Source organism: Ixodes scapularis, unplaced genomic scaffold (genome assembly GCF_016920785.2).
Source record: "Ixodes scapularis isolate PalLabHiFi unplaced genomic scaffold, ASM1692078v2 PGA_scaffold10__122_contigs__length_95168666, whole genome shotgun sequence".
Classification (NCBI taxonomy): domain Eukaryota; kingdom Metazoa; phylum Arthropoda; class Arachnida; order Ixodida; family Ixodidae; genus Ixodes; species Ixodes scapularis.
Window position 1 is genome coordinate 93,185,280 of NW_024609836.1, and position 15,583 is coordinate 93,200,862.

A 15,583-nucleotide genomic window follows, 5' to 3' on the forward strand; every position below is an offset into this window, starting at 1 on the left:
AAACCAGGGTAATGTGTGGAGTCGCAAAAAAAAAAAAGACGCCAAATCGGAGGCCCCAAATTCGCCTAGTTCTACTCTGTGAGGAAACAACCATACGCCTCTTGCAAAGAGTGCAACACCCCTAGCTTTGGGTCGGCGACCCTTTGAAAGTACTGTTACGGGAAGGGGTCACCCACCATGTGGCTGACCCTGAGCTCGAAGGGCATGGGGTTGCAGAGCTGCAGGGCCACGGCGCACACCTCTCCCTCGACCCAGAGCAGGTCCAGCTTAGCCGAGCGCCCCGAGCGCCGGTGGGGCTGCAGGGGCGAGAAGATGAAGGGCGAGGAGGTGCCTTCCGCTGCCAGGCCCAGACGCAGGGGGCGCAGGTGGGCCGCCGCACGCTGGGGCACCAGCGACCTGCGTTCAGCCCCGACGTGACGTCAAGGAGGGGCGCCGGGAGAAAAGCCTAGACTTTGCTCACTCTCGCTAGTTGCGTGCTCGACTTGGGCAGAGGGACAGTCGAGGAAATTTTGGAGATGGGGGGAACCCACGAAGGTACTCTGGGCGACCCCCATGTTTCTAGGACACCCGCTTTGAGAACCCTCACACTAGAATGCTGCTCCGCGACAGCACGACAAAAAAGCAGCAGCTTCGTCAGCTGCTCTCTACAGAGGAAATGATTGACCTCATAGTTAACAATAAAGAATTATCTTTTTTAATTTGTTTTCTGGAAAGCGAGCCAGCGATGGCTGAACAGAGGGCAAAGGATGCCCCCCCGGCTCCCACGCCTAACCCCAACGTTCTAAAGGCTTGTTCATGCACTTGCGACTGCTTAGGACTGCATGCTTTTAAAGATAAAACCTCTTGTGATCTCTTACGACGAGGGAACACACTTGCCCCACCTGTTGGCTAGCTGTGGAACACTTGGCAGTCCCATAGGTTTCCTGTTTCTTTCATCCTTCCTTTCTTGGCTCGAAAAAATTTTGACAATGTTATAAACGACCATTTCTCGTAGGTAGCACATACATTTGATCTCGCCAGTACTGCAAAACCTTCGCTGTAGTGAAATGCTGTTCCAGGGCCACCTCGTAGATGGAGCAAGCGTGCTAATGTGTTCTCTCCTTCTAAAAGATTTTAAGAGGTTTTAAGGCATATGGTCCTAAGGAGTCGCGAGGGTGTGAATAGGCCTTTAGATCCATCAGCTGACAAGCTCAACGGAAGACCGTCGTTCGAAAACGGTTCTTCTCGTTGCCCGCAAGCAAGCAGATACAGGCCGACGGCGTTCTTGGCACCACCCTTGGCAACGCCTCCATGGGCAACGGAGAAGGGCTGTTTTCGAACGACGCCCTTTTTGCGCACTCTTTATGTTCGCCATAAAAACCATTATAGAATCACTTTGTGCATCCGACGTTCCACCGGTTCCGTCGCTTTCTGTACAGGCCAAGTCGACGGCATAAAGGGCGCCACAGAGCGGGTGTGCCGCGAACAGGCGCCGGGCGTTCTAGGAAGTTCGTCAACCGACTTCGATCTAGTAACATTGCCCACCCCCGACCCACACGTGGCACCCGTACGAACGGGACAGAGGGACGCACCTGACGTAGGGCAGCTGCAGCAGGTGCACGGGGGGCAGGACAGTGCCGCAGTCGAGGGCGAGCGCCCCCGGCACCGGCTCGCACTGGGACGCGAGCGACTCCAGCTGGGCGCACAGCTCCTGGCGCTCCGCCACGCTCAGGTACTCCAGCATCGCGTGCAGCAGGTAGCTCGTGTGCCTGCACAGCGGGCGACGGACCGGGGAGGTGAACGGACGGAGATGCCGCCCGACGCCGGCGAGGTGTTTGCAACGCGTCTATTCCTATTCCGCCCGTGCGTCGAAAGTGATCCCAAAGTGGCAGCAAATGACGTCGCACAAGCAGGTGCGTCGCGCTGTCGAATGCTGCGATCCTGACTGTTGGTTGTGGAAGTTTCGGCAAAAAGCATGAGCGAACACGAGTGCCGCCGTCGTTGCAGCGTCCCAACTCCTGGGTGCCGAAGCTTCCGTGGACTGTCAAACTGGAGAGCAACTTGCAGCAGAACAAGTGTCTGCCAGATCCACCTCTGCTGCTGCGTCACCGCCAAGATCGCAGCAAGCAACGACGTTACACTTCGGCGACGTCGTCGCACATCATTCGAGGGACCACGTTCAAGGACGGAGTAAACACACCGGTTCAAGACGCGTTCCAGGTGTCGTAAGAATGGGGATGCCTCACCGGACGGCAACCTGGAGGTTGCCCATCTTCTTGGCCGTTACTATCAGGTCCTCGAGCAGCTGGATCTGGATCCTGGGCCAGCCGTTCATGCAGTCTGCGAGCCGACGAGAGAGTGACGGACGAGATGTCAGACTGCGCGGGCCGCTTCCCAACTCGATTCAGCCGTGACGACTGATCGAGCACGAGCCGCATCGGACCAGCTACACTCGATGAAGAGCCAAGAATTCGGTAGGTGCACTCTGCCTCCAACACACACCCGGTGCTTTCCACGGCGCTTCAGCTGCACGCGCGATGAATGTTTATAAAAAACAGAAAGCTCGTGCTCGAGGCAGGGCATCTACCGAATTCTTGACCTGTCACCGACCTCAGTGCCTTTTAGAAATAATTTTAAACAGCGTCACCTAAATGTTGTTTCACTCAAAACCAGTTTTCAGAAAACCGCGTGCACAATTTTATAAGGTCACTGTCATCGCTGGCACTCAGAAAAAGGGGATGATGATGATGCCAGGGTGGCACCATAAGCGTGGCTTTGAACGCAAGAACTGCCCCCGTCAAACTGGTTTAACCCTGTCATTCTTCGTTTATTTTATTACTTTGCCCATTACCAAATATTACGCCGCATTATAAAATTATACCCACTCTTGGACTGTCGGGAAGGGTCCAGGTTTAGCCGATACCCGTCCAGACTCTTCAGCAGAAGCTGGTAGCACTGCAAACAAGCGGATCACAAACACACAATTCTGAGAGGGAAAGAAAAACACTGTGCACCTATGCTGCCCTTGACGAACGTCAGCAGCAAACTCCCCAAACTGAACGCTGCTCCCTCTGCATTAACGCCGTTATAACCAAGTCTGAAAGAACAGGTAGTATTCACTGGAAACGTTTGAACATCTCATCCCTACCACATGCCCAGATTGAGCTCCTATTTGTACATGCCTGATTCTAACACACACTTTTTTTTTTGAGACATGGTTACCTAAAAACTGCCTGCACGTTGCAATCAGACACAAAACCGAAATCAGGGCCACGTTTGAATCATTATTCTTGAGTATAAAAACTGGGTGCACATTAAAGCCAGGGGCACGTTAGGAGTAATAGAGTAAATACAGTTTCATCTCCCAAAAGCATCTATCTTCCGGGGTCCAATGCACACTGCAGGGGCGCTGTGGCACCATGCATTCGCCACATACCCACCAGAGAAGAACTCGGCTACGGATGGCGGCAAACACCACACATTGGAAATTTCTGCAAGGCCCTCTGCTGGCATGGATGCCAGGATGGTTCTGAGAAGCTCGAGGTCATGCAGACTGCAGAGTGCTCAACCCACCTGGGAGGGGTTGGGACCCGGCCCAGCCATGCACTTGACTGCAGCCACCCGGGTGTAAAAGGCAGCCTTGCGCTGGAAGCCCACCTCCGAGTACAGTCGGGCCAGGGACGCATACCACTCCACCTGGGCGGAGAAGACCCCCAGCCCCAGGACCGGCGCTACGGTGACTCGGCAGAATACAGGGTGGGCCTTGCCACATGCACTTTGCCTCTACTTTCCAAATTGCTTGAACCTAATCTGGAGTGCTCTGTCCCTAATGTGAAGCTTTTACGACTCTAAAATGAAGCCTCGAGGACAGGCAGTTTCAGATAGCAATGGCTCCACTCGCTTTCTATACTCTTATTCCGAATGACCCGAGATGTCTTGGACATGACAAATTTCCAAGAGCAAGCTGATTTAATGCTGCAAAACTAAACAGACTAGACTCGTTGGCATTATCTTGCCCACATATATAACATGCTGCAATGCTGTTGGGGCAAATATGCCATCTGTTGCGGGTCAACACCATATGATACGCCGCCACGCTGTGGGCAAACAAGAACGTCCGTTGGGACGTTGGTCCCACCTCCTGCAGGCTGGCAATCTGTGGTCTGCCGGACTTTGCGGATAAAGGAACGCTTCTGATGCTGAGGGAGCCTCACCTTTTCCGATTCTGTCAATGGCAGGTTCATGGAGACAGCGTTCTGGAGGAACTCGGAAGCACTCATGTACCTCTGAAAACGAAACCGAAAGATGCTTTCGAGTTGCACCGGCGGCCCCAGTTTGGATGCTGACCAGCTCACAATAACAAATGGCATTCCAAGTTTGGACTGGACGGTCTGGTCCCTGATCCTTAATGACAAGCACCCGACCGCAAGTCCAGCAAAAAGTGACCCAAAAACTGTATGTCACGCACATAGTGCTCCACATCGGGGCAGCAACTAAAGTATGTATGCTCCAACGCGAGGAATCGCCTTATTTTTGCTTTTTAGATGATCAGGAGTTGTAACCTACGCCAAAACAAAGGTACAACAGTTTTGGATTGCGTGAGCACAGGCCCATCGTCTGAGAGGTGCGTTTTTCTCGACGAGCTGATGTGCTGCGGGGAGGCGTCCTCCCCAAAGTCGAAGGTGTCCGTTCGCAATGGTGCACCTGAGCTGCTACGAAAGCCTATTTAAGGGGTTGCAGTAGTCCGCAACAAACTCGAGAAAACATTAAGATTTCTCTATAGTTACTATCGAAGCCAAAGGTCAAATCAAATTTGTTGACATTTGAACTGACATCCCAAAGTTTTCAATATACCGTAACTAGTGTTTAGTGAAAACGGGGTGGGCACTCCCCCGGTATTTGACAGTAGGCGGGTATTTGCAGTCTCGCTGATCGTAGACGAGCTTACGAAGTGCCAAACACAACAAAATCTCCCTTGAACTAGATGAACATTCCGAGCCAAAAAACATGGCCCCTTAGATCTCCAATTCGTTTCCATCTGGATCTTGCAAGGCTCTTTCGTTGCAAGACCCGGGCACTGAACACGTTGCCTGGTTCCGACATCCAGGCACAGAACGTTTTTTTTTGGTTGTGACATCCAGGCGTGAAACTTGTTCCTGGTCGCGAGATGTGGGAACGGAACATCTTTCTTGGCGTTCTAAGTTGGACGCACGGCAAGAAAGTTGGCAAGATCACTGACCACCACGACTGGCCAGTACCAAGGTCGAGCGCGGTGCTCACCAGTTGCGGCAGTCGGCGACCTCGCCGACTTTTTGGCAGGCGTCCAACTTACAACCTCTCAAGATCCGGGAGTGGGTCGTGTTCCCTGTGACCGTTCCGGCAAGCGACAGTGAGATTCCACGGTACCTCGTGAGCAGCCAGGAAGCGTGCTGCCTTCATGTTGCACTCGGTGTGGACTGCCACGACGTGCGAGTACTTGGCGTAGTGGGCCGTGGCCTCGCGGAGCCGCTCCGTCATCTCGTCCAGGCTCAGCACTGCCCGCCCGGCAGCCTTGTACTCAGACGGCTCGGTACCGTTGGGTAGGCTGCGGCTCAGGGACCCTGCGCACGACGCGAAGGGGTTATGAATCGCTCACGAGATCAAGGAGACAGCAACAAGATTTTCAATTTTTTCTTTTAATGCGTCAAAAAAGAAGAGTAAACGACATTGAAATTAAGAAACAGTTGTTAGTCAGTGCTGCATGAGTGTCTCCCTTCTGTGCAAACTGTGCGTCTGCTTTCGCGCACCGTTACGTTGGAGGCATATAGAGGTTCCGGCCGAGAAGCCCCACCTGGCCTGGGCTGCCTGGCCTTGGGGAATGAAGCGTTGCGTTGCAGGGGCACCGCCTGGGGGCTGCGGGGCCACTGCAGCGCCAGCGAGGCCGCTCCCTGGCCCTCGTAAGCCGCCGCCAACCACAGCCAATCCGGCACCGCCCGGAGCAGCTCGATGGCTTCGCTGTACAGTAGCAGGGCCTCGTGGGCGAGCCCCAACTGCAGGGACAGATCTCCCAGGTGCTTGCGCATGCGCCCCTGGCACCGCTTCTTAAATGGCCTGCACGTGCAAAGAATATTTTATGTTTGAGTTTACACAGCGAAAGGTGACACTGTTTCGTGCCATAGACGAAAAGCACAGCCAATGCAGCACCGCTGCAAGCCTAAGGTCTTTAACGTGCACCCCAAACTAACAATATACGGCCGCAAGCCGGTACGAAGCTCATCCAGGTCGAAACGGGCAGGGATGGGGATTGAACCCAGGATCCCTGGGTTCTGCGGCGCAAGCTTTTGCTCCTTGTGCTCCGAGCTGCGGTGCACCGACACACTCGGCCACCAATTGCCCCCACCCACGCGGGAGGAGACCTGCGAGTATAGCTCGTGCAGGCAGTGGGATAGCTCCACAGTAAAGGACGGTATAGACCGGGGTTCCCAAACTTTTCAGCCTTGAGGAACCCCCATCTCTCTCTATTTCTAGCCGAGGAACCCCTCCTGGTGTCAGTACTGAAGCAATAAAAAGCAACAAAGCGGTACAGGAGCCTACAGACTTCGGTAACAATGGTGCACATACTATAGGGAGGGTTAAGTAAATAATTGTGCATCAATGAAAGCTCAGACCTAATAAATTGGTCCTTAAACTGGAAGAACACTCTACTTAGAGGTGGGGATGGCCGAGGAATTTTGGAAGCTCGGGTAAACTACCCAACGGTACTTTGGGGTCTGGGGAACCCGGTTTCAGGACCCGCGAAGTAGAAACTGCTGCGAGCAGGTTGCTCACCGGGACTCTGTGTCCAGGCCGACGAAGTCCTTGCTCTCGAAGGGGGCCTTGAGGAGGGGGAAGCGCTCCAGCTTCTCGAAGGAGCGGTCCAGCCTCCTCGACTCGAGCACCCAGACCAGGGAGGCCGCAAACTCCTGGATGTCCCGCTCCAGCTTGTCTCCCTCCAGGTCGGGGTACACCTGGGCACGCCACGTCCGTTACACACTCGAGGCCCCCGGGGGGGGCGGGGGAGGAAACTTACTTGCGACACACGCACTCTTTGACCCCGCTGTGTAATGGCACCTAGAGCTAGCCAGTAAGCTACGCTTCAGAGTGACGACAATACTTCAAGAGCCCATTCACACGGTGCCCACCGAATAGCCTCTCTCCGATTCCCCGACTTTTTCAGGTTTTCCCCAAATATTTTGATTGAATTCCTTAACCATTGCAGACCAAGAAAATGTAGAGGGTGGGGTTACAGTGGCTGTTCTGGCTATTCCTGTTTAATCCGTCGAATTCGGTGATGGCTTACGCTGCCCAGTGACGCCTCAGGCAACCGTTACTTGGTGTGAAGGCCAAAGCATGCCATATCTTCCCGCTTTGTCGAGTGTCACTACGCCATTCACCATCACCCATTTTCCTCAACTTGGCCAACTTTTCGACGATTTCCCTACCAATTCCCCGATGTTTCCAGATCTTTTTAATAGTAGACCTTTTGGCGAATATGTGTTGCCACCTAGACACACGACTGGGTTCGAGACTAAGTGGCTAGAAAACAACGCGCGTACAAGGCCTCTCCCACCTGTTCGACAACCAAGATGTCAGCGACATCGTGTTCGCCCATTAAGCCGCTGTAACCTAAATACGCCTTCTGAAACTCGCCTTTGTCCCCATCGTGTGTCATCTATCTTCTGCCCCAAAGTCGACACGAAGAAACCATCTTCCCTCTCTGCTCGGCCAGAAGGAAGAGAGAGAGGGTACTAGAACCATTTACCCTCGAACCGATGTTTCTACAAAAGGTCCATTCCCTCACAATAGACCCTTTACGAAAGTCAGTCTACCCACCTTGTGCAGAGCCAGACCCGACGCTCTAATGGCGGAACTACACTGTTTCTCCACACCAGAAAAATCGAACGTCTTCGAAAGCATAGAGCAGAAAAAGGAAAAGATGTTGGTCCTTTCACGTCACCTTCGATGCACGGAATCGAGGGTGTTTGATTTAGCCGCGCATGATCTCCTATCACCGCCATTAGAGCGGCAATAATGGAGCTTTTAATACTGCCACAAGAGGACTCTGACTTTTGAAAAGGGTCTATTCCAGGTTGGTAAACAGCCTGATTCAAGGTCGCTACAGGGGGGGGGGGACTTTACAACATAAAGATTAGTCTAAACGCAACAATAGACAATGAAAATAAACAACACTCTCAAAAAGCTTGTACGAAAAATTAAGAGAAAGACAAATCGGAGAAATTAGATGTAAAGAATATTGATACCGATTATCAAACACGTGTTCACAATGCACAAAAAAAAAATGATTTCAACATGAAAAAACATGAAACACAGATGTGTACTATACTCATTTTCATCTCAAGAAAAAAGCAAGTTTTGCATATTATTCATACGCGGCGCGTAGTAGTTCTTATGAGATTTGGTTGCCGGAGGAAAAAGCGATGCTTTTGGCATTGGCGGCAATGTGTACGTCTTGATAAGACAACATATATCTAATCTCAAATGCACCCACCCACATATCTCAATTCTCTACATATAATCAGTACTGCTGCACGAGGAGCCGGACCTTTTTTACTACAGTTCTTGAGGTGAAAACGGGTATAGAACTGTATAGTCAGCAATCCACGGAACTCAGCCACTGAGCAACAACATGACGTGGCAAAAATAAAAAGCGCCATAAAAACAGTCAGTGTGCGGAGCACTATCACGGTGAAAAAAAAAAATGAACTCCCTGTAACGCCGAATTAGAGCACAGCTCTTGAGGAGGAGGAGGGAAGTGTACTGAGGTTCACGTGTTCTCGGTGGTGGGGGGTCACGTACCTCGAGGGGGCGGGGGGGGGGGGGGGGGGGGGGGGGGGGGGGTCGCGTGACCTGGGGGGGCATGTGACCCCCAGAGAAATTGTTCCGCTAAATCTAGCGGAAACATTTTTCCGCTAAATTTAGCGAGGATATTTTTTTGCTAGGTTTAGCGGGGAACTTTTCCGCTAGATTTAGCGGGGAAATTTTTCCACTAGATTTAGTGGAGAAATTTTTCTGCTAGGTTTAGCGGGAAAATGTTCCGCTAGATTTAGCGGGGAAACTTTTCCACTAGTAGATTTAGTGGGGAAATTTTTCCGCTAGATTTAGTGGGAAAATTTTTCCTCTAAATTTAGCGGGTAAATTTTTTTTGCTAGATTTAGCGGGGAATTTTTCCACTAGATTTAATGGGAAAATTTTTCCGCTAAATTTAGCGGGGAAATTTTTCCGCTAGGTTTAGCGGGGGAATTTTTCCGCTAGATTTAGCGGGGGACTTTTTCCGCTAAACTTAGCGGGGAAATTTTCCCGCTAGATCTAGCGGAGAAAGTTTCCGCTAGATTTAGCGGGGGAATTTTTATGCTACATTTAGAGGGGAAATTTTTCCGCTAGGTTTAGCGGGGAAATTTTTCCGCTAGATTTAGCGGTTAAATATTTTCGCTAGATTTAGCGGGGAAATTTTCCCGCTAGATTTAGCGGGCAAATAATTCCGACGGGTTTTAGCGGGGAAATTTTTCCGCTAAATTTAGCGGGGAAATTATTCTGCTAGATTTAGCGGGGAAATTTACCCATAATGCACCGCGCGGTTACGCCGACGCTGCTCAAGCCGGAAACGGGTGCCTAAAGGCCTGTTCACACTTGCGACTTGGGGCAGTCGCTGGAGCGACTAGCGACAAGCGACTGGCGACCACCAGTGTTCACACCTGATTGAGCGACCGACGAGTCGCCAGGCTCGCTGCCAACTTAACGGATAGTAATCAACACCTTTTTGAGCCGGCTGAAAGGTTTTTCTGATCAAAGGTGCCGGCAGGAAAAAACAAGAAAACGTAATGGTACTTCGGAACGTAAAACAACGGCTATATGTGTGCTTCCTCAACCGTGATATTGTATGTACCTGCCAGCCGAAAATGTCGCCGATCTCGTTTTAGGCCTGCAGCTTTTTGCCCCGATCCCTGTGGCCGGGGTGCTGCTTATTGTAAAGAAACAAATAGTCTTTGACAGCATTAATAAGAGCTTCTGCGGAGAACTCCGTCCCAGTGACTGCCGCCGTGCGCGCGTCGCTATTTCCCGCGGGAAGCAGTGTCGGATGTAAACAAACGCACACATCACTTCCGACGAGACTCTGATTGGCTCTGCCGTCCAGCGACTCGGTTTTGCGACTTGAGAAATCAGTCGGGGAGCGACTTCCCAAAATCGGTCGCTATTGACAATCAGTCGCTAGTCGCTGGTCGCTCTAGCGACTGTCGCAAGTGTGAACGGGCCTTAAGAGCTGTGCTCTAAAATGATTGCAATGAGCACTACGACTGATTGTAAAGCGATTGCCTGGGCTGCACATGAGTCTGCGTAGAAGACATCTCAATCACCATCTGAGGCCCCTTTTTACAACAAGACGTCTGGAAAGAGCCACAAAAGTGACGGTCACTCACAATGCACTGGGTGCTCCGCAGCTTTCCCGTGAAGGGGGTCCTCTGGACACGGTTAAGTCGAGGCGGAGAGCTGCTGCCGTTGGCCAAGGGCGTCGCATCGTCACACCCGCTGCTGCCAGATGCGACCATGTCGCGAACCTCTCTGTGATTGGTCAGAGCCTCCTGGGGGTAGAGAATTTGTGGCTTACTCCCACAACTCGGCACACTTAAAGCCACTGTGTAAGCCAAAAGTAACGACATTCGTTGTACAAATGAGCGCGACACAAGCCGAGCATCAGATCCAGGTAGAAGATAATGCATTCATGGTTCAATACACGTTCCAGGCTTCCATTTTATTTCAATGGTTACTTCCACTACAGTGCCGTGTCGCCGTGATTTTGGCAAGTTCTATATGAATCATGTGCAATGAGCAATGACACACCTGAAGCAACTTTTAACCCATCAGATGCATTCTAGAGCCACCTTGTGGCATCGTGGCACATTAAACCCCACAAAGTAAATTGCCGCGATCTCGCGAGCATGCTTATTTCAGCTCTGGTTCGCCTCGTTACTACTCCTTGTTTATTTCTGCCACTTTTGACAACACGTTTCGCAGCACCCTACTCGGATGTGGCATTCAAATTGGCAACCCTAGAGAGCGGAATGGTGGGGAAAGGGGTGTCAATGACCATTTCAAGAGAGGGAGAGACGGAGGATGTTTACCCCGGGCTGGCCGTCACAGCCGTTCATCTCGGCTGCTTTGGCTTCCTGGCTGCCCTTGGACCAGCGTCCGACACCAAGCGGGTCTGTCTCCTCGTTGGGTGATGTGGGGCTTGCTTCGTCTGCTGGACAGCTTTCCTCCGCAGAGTTACTTGGGGGAGGTTCCTCCGTGCTGCAAGTGGGAGGCACAACTGTCCTTTCACGATTGAGAAAGTCAAACGCCCGAGCAACAATGGACGCTCAACAAAAAACCAAACTTACCCCCTCCCACTCCCCTCGAGACTGCGAATAAAATTACGAGAATTATTTCTAAAGACGGCGTTCTTTCACTGCCCAGGATGCACCATACGCCGCCAAACACTTTTTACAAACATTTTAGGTGAATATTGCTTCGAGAAATAGACCGTGTGAGAATCCTGTCGCTTCTCCGGGCTGTTGTCATGGTTGGGGGAAGAGGGGACCGCAATTCGACAGAACTCCAGGCGTGTGCACTAGGTGAGATTGTTAGAGCAAACGCGAAATTGGCCCTTTTTTGCATTTTACTTCAAAAGGATACTGGCACACACCAATTTTTACCAATACTTCAGCTTCAGCGAGTTGGTGGTTCGTGTTTACACTTCACAATGCACAAGAGCAGACGCACTTAAAAAAATTACACTCACACTACGCTGACTCTCAACTCTGGTTTGTATTGTGCTTCCTCTTCATCTTCTTTTACTCTCATATATAAAGAACTAGTCCAAGCTATGGCTGATATAACTAGGTAACCTTCCTAAATAGTCTAACTTTTTTTGGTGAAGCTATCAAAGGGGTGCTAACACGTAAGCTATCCAGCGTGACAATGTTAGCGGTTCCTATGATTTCTCGTGTCGGTTTGTTATTGCTCCTGCCCAATACGGTGCAGTTGGCCAGAAGTGGAGAACACCCGCAATCTCGGCAGTGGATTCCTAAATGGCCCGAGTCAGCCTCGATGGCATTGTTATTGTGTTCACCTCACAGATGGCGCCAGTATATTCTCTCGTCGTAAGAAGTCACAGGAACTCGACAAACACAAGTGTGTGAACGGGCATCAAGATGCACCAAGGAACTAACTAAACAAGTAGATCAACGACAATTAAATAATAAAAAACAACCGTCGACCTAGAAGTAACAAACGCCTCACCCGTCTGCGAGCGAGTCGAGGCCGAACACGAGGCAGCGAGAGTCGATGGCCGTCTTGTACTGCTCCTGCAGGGCAGAGTGCAGACGGCACACCTCCTCCAAGCCCGCCTGGTCCTTGCACTGGCCTAGAACCGCCGGCACAACTCCGTTAGTATTACGCTCCCCAGAAGGCTTCTCCGACCGGCGTGTTTAGCGTCCTATCCCGCCCACGCATCGAAAACTCTTACGTCGTCGTTGGGCGGAGATCGAGGGACCACTTTTTTTGGACACGGTAAACGCACCGGTCAGAGATGTGTAGACGACGCCGGGGGGCGGCGAGGCGCGCACTCACCGATGGTGAGCAGGCCGAGCACCCTACGGTGAGCCTGGAAGTCGCCCCAGTCGCTGGCCTCCACCGGGTATGAGCGGACGTAGCGCAGCCAGACCGTGCGGCTCCCCTGCTGCTGGTCGTTGAGCCGGGTGTGGCACAGCCGCGAGATGCGCTCCCACGCACGCCCAAACACCCGGCCGCTTGTGTCCGGCCCTGAAGAGACGCGTGCTTTCTTGTCAGACAACGAAGACGACGCGGCCTTTGGCTGGCCACATTGGTCGGTAGCACGTCGGAGAAACAAACACAAACTATACTCCGTTTCGCTTGAAGTCTGATCGCAGTCAAGCGGCTGTGATCGGAGTTAAAAAGGGCATGGTCACGGCGCTCATCACTCTTGTCTGTTGGCAATCACCGACTAAACCAGTCACGCACAGTGAAGCCTCTGTGATCCAGCGCATTCTTTCTGCACGTGACGGTTCAGCCAGTGATGGCGAACCCAGAAAGAAAAAGAGCGCCGTGAAGATGCACTCCGGCTCTGCTCGACCAGCTCCGTCGGATTGCGGTGTCCGCTGCAGTCGGACTTAAAGGGAAATGGAGCATAGTGCAAAGCGAAGCACAAATAGCGTCACGGACAAGGACGAGTCGAAGTAGTCGGGAGTAGAGTTGCCACGTAAGCTACGCTTCGAATTACCGACACTTCAGCCATCTTGTTGCTTAAAATCACCGTTGTCAGCTGTCTGAAGCCTCGTCTGATATTGCAGGAGAGGCTTTTCAGTCTTTGGGAAATATCGAACCAGTCCACGACGGAGAAAAACAATAACAGACGAGCTTCGCGACACCGTATTAAAAGTGCAGAAAGTCACATTTTCTGATCGTAGTCATCGCCAACTCTGTGCACGCCCAGCACTAGGCAACAGAATGGCGGCGTCCACGAGGCAACCGAGGAAGGGGGCATCGATATTTGAAGCGTAGCATATTTGGAGTCTCCAGTTGAGACGACAAGAGTATGTCCTGGCCATAATGATATCCATGTTTCGGTGTGTTTATCCAACTACCTTAGCAGTTCATTTTGGTCTAGGGAAAAGGTTTACACCCAGCCGCAGCCAGCGCTGCCAACTGGACCCAGCACCAAATGCAGTGACCACCTTTTCCTGGCAACCACTTTTAAGCCAAGATGACCCGTCACTGCTCATTGCACATATCTCCGGTAAGAAGGCCAGAAACGAGTCACTGAGCCCCCAGAGCTTTCCAGTGATGGCTATGTGCAGTTTTGCATGCTCGCACAAGTCAAAAACAACACAGGATAGAACGGACGCTGCCATTCACTAGCCATTGTTGGAGGAAACGTCACAAGCCCCCTCCGCACCCCATCCAGGGATCTGCCCTCCTCCCGTCTAGCATGGGTGTGTCCATGGAGAGAAACAACAGGTATGTGCCCGGATCATATGCTGAGCCAGCACAGTTCGCCTTTGGTTATTCCTGCTTACTGTTCGCTTCGAAGAACCTGTTCGATGGTTTAAAATCACCGTGGCAAAGGCAACGCTCGTGGCAGCAACACCGACAGCACGAAAGACCAAATCACGTCACTACAACCTAATCACAGACGCCCTGTGTGGCGTTCACACGGCTCACGGCCACTTTTCCTGCTGACAGCGCATACACTTCATAAACTTCGTGCTGGTCAAGTGGCGGCTCTCAGCAGGCTCAAGGTAAGCCCGTGACTCGAACACCACGAGCGAGATTACCATCACTGGACCGGGTGCGCGCAGCACGGCACCGCTCGAGTGCGGATACCAGTGGGGGCGTACTCACCGAGCGTCCTGACGAGGACCAACAGACACTGGTGGTCTTCCACGCGGGCCTCGTAGTCCACAAAACTCATCGCGAACGGGTGGTGGGGTACTTCCGCGTCCCCTAAAACACCGTCACTCTGGTGTCAGGCGTCCACTATCGCGTCCTCATCGCCTCGCGACCTTGTCCGACGTCCAACGGCGGCTGGAACTCGCGACCACTGCATGACCGACGGCAACGGCCACGATTGCGTCCTCCGACATGGTGGAGTCCCACCTTTTCGACGCTTCTTTTCTTTTTTCACCGTTTGTGCAATCGTGCAGTGGGATGCTCGTTGTTTTGGGACAGTCGTCAACGCGAGCAGTCTAGCTTCCTCGGGGAGGTTGTGTCGAGTAGGGGGGTGCGATGACTCATCGCAGTGGTCGGCGGCGGCCCCGAAGGCCGCGTTGGTGCACGCACGGTTCGGCGCTAGGGCTTTGCGAGTGCTCGTCGATTGGATCGCGCACTTTCATCGTCGTTTTCCGCTACTTGGAGAAAATTGCCGTGACATAAAGAATCAGAACGGCCCTTACAACAGCACGGAAACGTTCACCATATGATCGACTTGGGAACGCACAGCGGTCGTAGCGGTAACTAACGTTTCCGCCAAATTTGGTGATAGTTACGTGCGTTTGAATCGAAAGTAGTCCGAAGCAGTTGGTTTTCGTCGTATATTAATATATAGTTGCGAGTTAGGTTGACAAACAAAGGCAATTGCTTTGTATTTTTATAGATGTCAAAATACACGATATTCGTTGAGACGTCGGTGGTTTCGTTTTTAGACGCGCTGTGCGTGTTGACGCTGCGCACTACTCTGAAAGGTAGGGCTACTGTTCGCTGCACGGTTACAACAAAACATGTCAAACCCAAAACTAAAAGCGTAAGAAAAAAAAAAAAAAAAAAAAGAAGATTGGGGAAACTTTTTCAGGCGTTAAGCTTATATAAGGCTTTCTTATTGGATGTATTTGCTTGTTCTTTGCAGCAAAGCCGGTCAATTATTTATCTCGAACTTTCGCAAGCCTTCTCTCTTTGCCTCGAACTTCGCCACGGACTCAATCAGCCGCTGAAGCTCACGCAACTAGGGTGCCTACATGCTTGGAGCGGCGGAAACATGTAGGCACCCTACCCGCAACTAGGTGCAAGCTTACCG

The 15,583-nt window shown here is 51.9% G+C and overlaps 1 protein-coding gene across 2 annotated transcripts in view; it reads right to left on the reverse strand.

The window, feature by feature from the left end:
- Positions 1–15,033, reverse strand: part of LOC8032248 (protein brunelleschi) — a 29,342-nt gene extending 14,309 nt beyond the window's left edge. Inside the window, exons 1-14 of one of the 2 annotated variants that reach the window (XM_029979201.4) lie at positions 14,416–15,033; positions 12,625–12,816; positions 12,295–12,418; positions 11,136–11,304; positions 10,434–10,595; positions 6,787–6,965; positions 5,810–6,069; positions 5,386–5,579; positions 4,194–4,265; positions 3,553–3,675; positions 2,865–2,934; positions 2,226–2,319; positions 1,572–1,748; positions 177–396 (exon numbers count right to left, since the gene is read on the reverse strand). In XM_029979201.4, coding sequence (XP_029835061.2) covers positions 177–396; positions 1,572–1,748; positions 2,226–2,319; positions 2,865–2,934; positions 3,553–3,675; positions 4,194–4,265; positions 5,386–5,579; positions 5,810–6,069; positions 6,787–6,965; positions 10,434–10,595; positions 11,136–11,304; positions 12,295–12,418; positions 12,625–12,816; positions 14,416–14,485 — 2,106 coding nt within the window. In that variant the 5' untranslated portion in view covers positions 14,486–15,033. The remainder of the gene's footprint in view (positions 1–176; positions 397–1,571; positions 1,749–2,225; positions 2,320–2,864; positions 2,935–3,552; positions 3,676–4,193; positions 4,266–5,385; positions 5,580–5,809; positions 6,070–6,786; positions 6,966–10,433; positions 10,596–11,135; positions 11,305–12,294; positions 12,419–12,624; positions 12,817–14,415) is intronic. The other variant, XM_029979200.4, reaches the window with a different exon arrangement.
- Positions 15,034–15,583: the final 550 nt, after the last annotated feature.